This window comes from Rhinopithecus bieti, unplaced genomic scaffold (genome assembly GCF_001698545.2).
Source record: "Rhinopithecus bieti isolate Rb0 unplaced genomic scaffold, ASM169854v2 scaffold_82454, whole genome shotgun sequence".
Lineage (NCBI taxonomy): Eukaryota > Metazoa > Chordata > Mammalia > Primates > Cercopithecidae > Rhinopithecus > Rhinopithecus bieti.
The window spans coordinates 5,171-6,620 of NW_016830024.1; the positions used below are offsets into that span (position 1 = coordinate 5,171).

General features: G+C 60.2%; 1 protein-coding gene across 1 annotated transcript in view; it reads right to left on the minus strand.

Moving 5' to 3' along the window:
- The window catches only part of LOC108524200 (anthrax toxin receptor-like), a 4,892-nt gene extending 3,686 nt beyond the window's left edge, over nt 1–1,206 (minus strand). Inside the window, exon 1 of the mRNA XM_017865184.1 lies at nt 1,063–1,206. Within this exon, the coding sequence (XP_017720673.1) occupies nt 1,063–1,121 (59 nt within the window). The 5' untranslated portion in view covers nt 1,122–1,206. The remainder of the gene's footprint in view (nt 1–1,062) is intronic.
- Between the last annotated feature and the right edge of the window lie 244 nt (nt 1,207–1,450).

Below are 1,450 nucleotides of genomic sequence, written 5' to 3' on the forward strand. Positions count from 1 at the left end.
TAGGGTCAGGCTAATCCAATGTGACAAGCTAAGCCTGCACAGCAAGGCTGGGCAGAACATGGACCCTGAAGGATGGCTTCCCACTGTGGGCAGAGCATCCCTGCCATGGCCAGAGCTCTAAGAGCCCTGCCCTGCCCAGCCCAGGAGGAGAGGAGGCCAGGCCCATCCATACCCAGAAGAGGCGATGCCTGGCCTTTCTCTGGCCATGCCCAAACCCCACTCCCTGTCTGGGTCACCCACCACCGTCCTCCCCCATAGACTTGCTTTTTACCACCTCACACCCACTCCAGTCTCTCTGACAAACCCACAGCGCAGGACACACAAACTCAAGCTCCCCTACCCTGTATTTTCTCGAAGCTACAAGTGGGGCCCAGTCCCCCATCCAGTCCTCAGTGTCCTCACCTCTCTTCTGCGCTTCACCTCCTCTGGGCCCAGTTCCAGGCATGTGCATTGGAAGGGCCCTCACCTCCCACCAAACAGGAACTCTGCAGTGACCCCTGCTGGGCCTGGGCTCCAGCCCTCTGAGCTTGTTCCTCCTGCCTCCCTCCATTTTCCCAGCCTGCCCTGGATCTCAGAACCCCACCCAGGGACTCCCCAGTCTGGGCCTGCCAGCATTCCTGCACTAAAGCCCCACGACTCTCACCACCAGCTCTGACCCTGTCTCCCTCCCGCACTGGCCAGGACAGGGGGAACAGGCACAGAGCAGCCACCTGCACAGGTGTGTGTTCACAGGACACCCCCATCCCTCCGCCAGCCCCTGCACCCCGGGAATCCTCACAGCCACCTTTCAGGGAAGAAGGCAGGGCAGAGAGAGGGCAGGGGAGCGTGAAGTGGGGGAGGCTGAGAACTGGAGCACAGGGGCCTGCAGGTAACCTTGCAGCCATGGGTAGGAGGGTGCAGGGGAGCCGGGGCTAAGGTCAGGTGGGTACTGTGAGTTGCCCTGACCGGCCTGCCCTGGTTGCTGTCAGGCTCCCAACCAAGGTCTCCGGGAGCCCCTCAGCTCCCTGGAGCTCCCTCTGGCCAAGCTCACCAGACCCCTTGGGGGATCCAAGCAGCACTCACTTGTCTGAGGTGAGTGGCAAGACAGTCTGGCCATCTGTGGAGTAGGTGATGAAGCACATCCGAATATGTGAGCTGTGAAGGAATCATGTGCTGGTGAGAAGTCAGAGGCACCGGCTGAGAGGCCAGGATGGTGAGGCCAATTCCGCACCTCCCGCCCCAACTCTTCCGCTTTGGAGTCCCTTGCTGGACACAAGGAGGTGAGATAAATGTAGTGAAGGACTCTGAGGCCTGTGGAGACAAGGGCTCCACAGAAGAGAGAGTCAGGATGGCAACTCACTGCATCCCCACACTCCTAACACCCCAAAGACACTTGCACACACACGTGCACACACAGGCGCACACACACATGCACACACAGGCACACACACATGCACACACACATGCACAC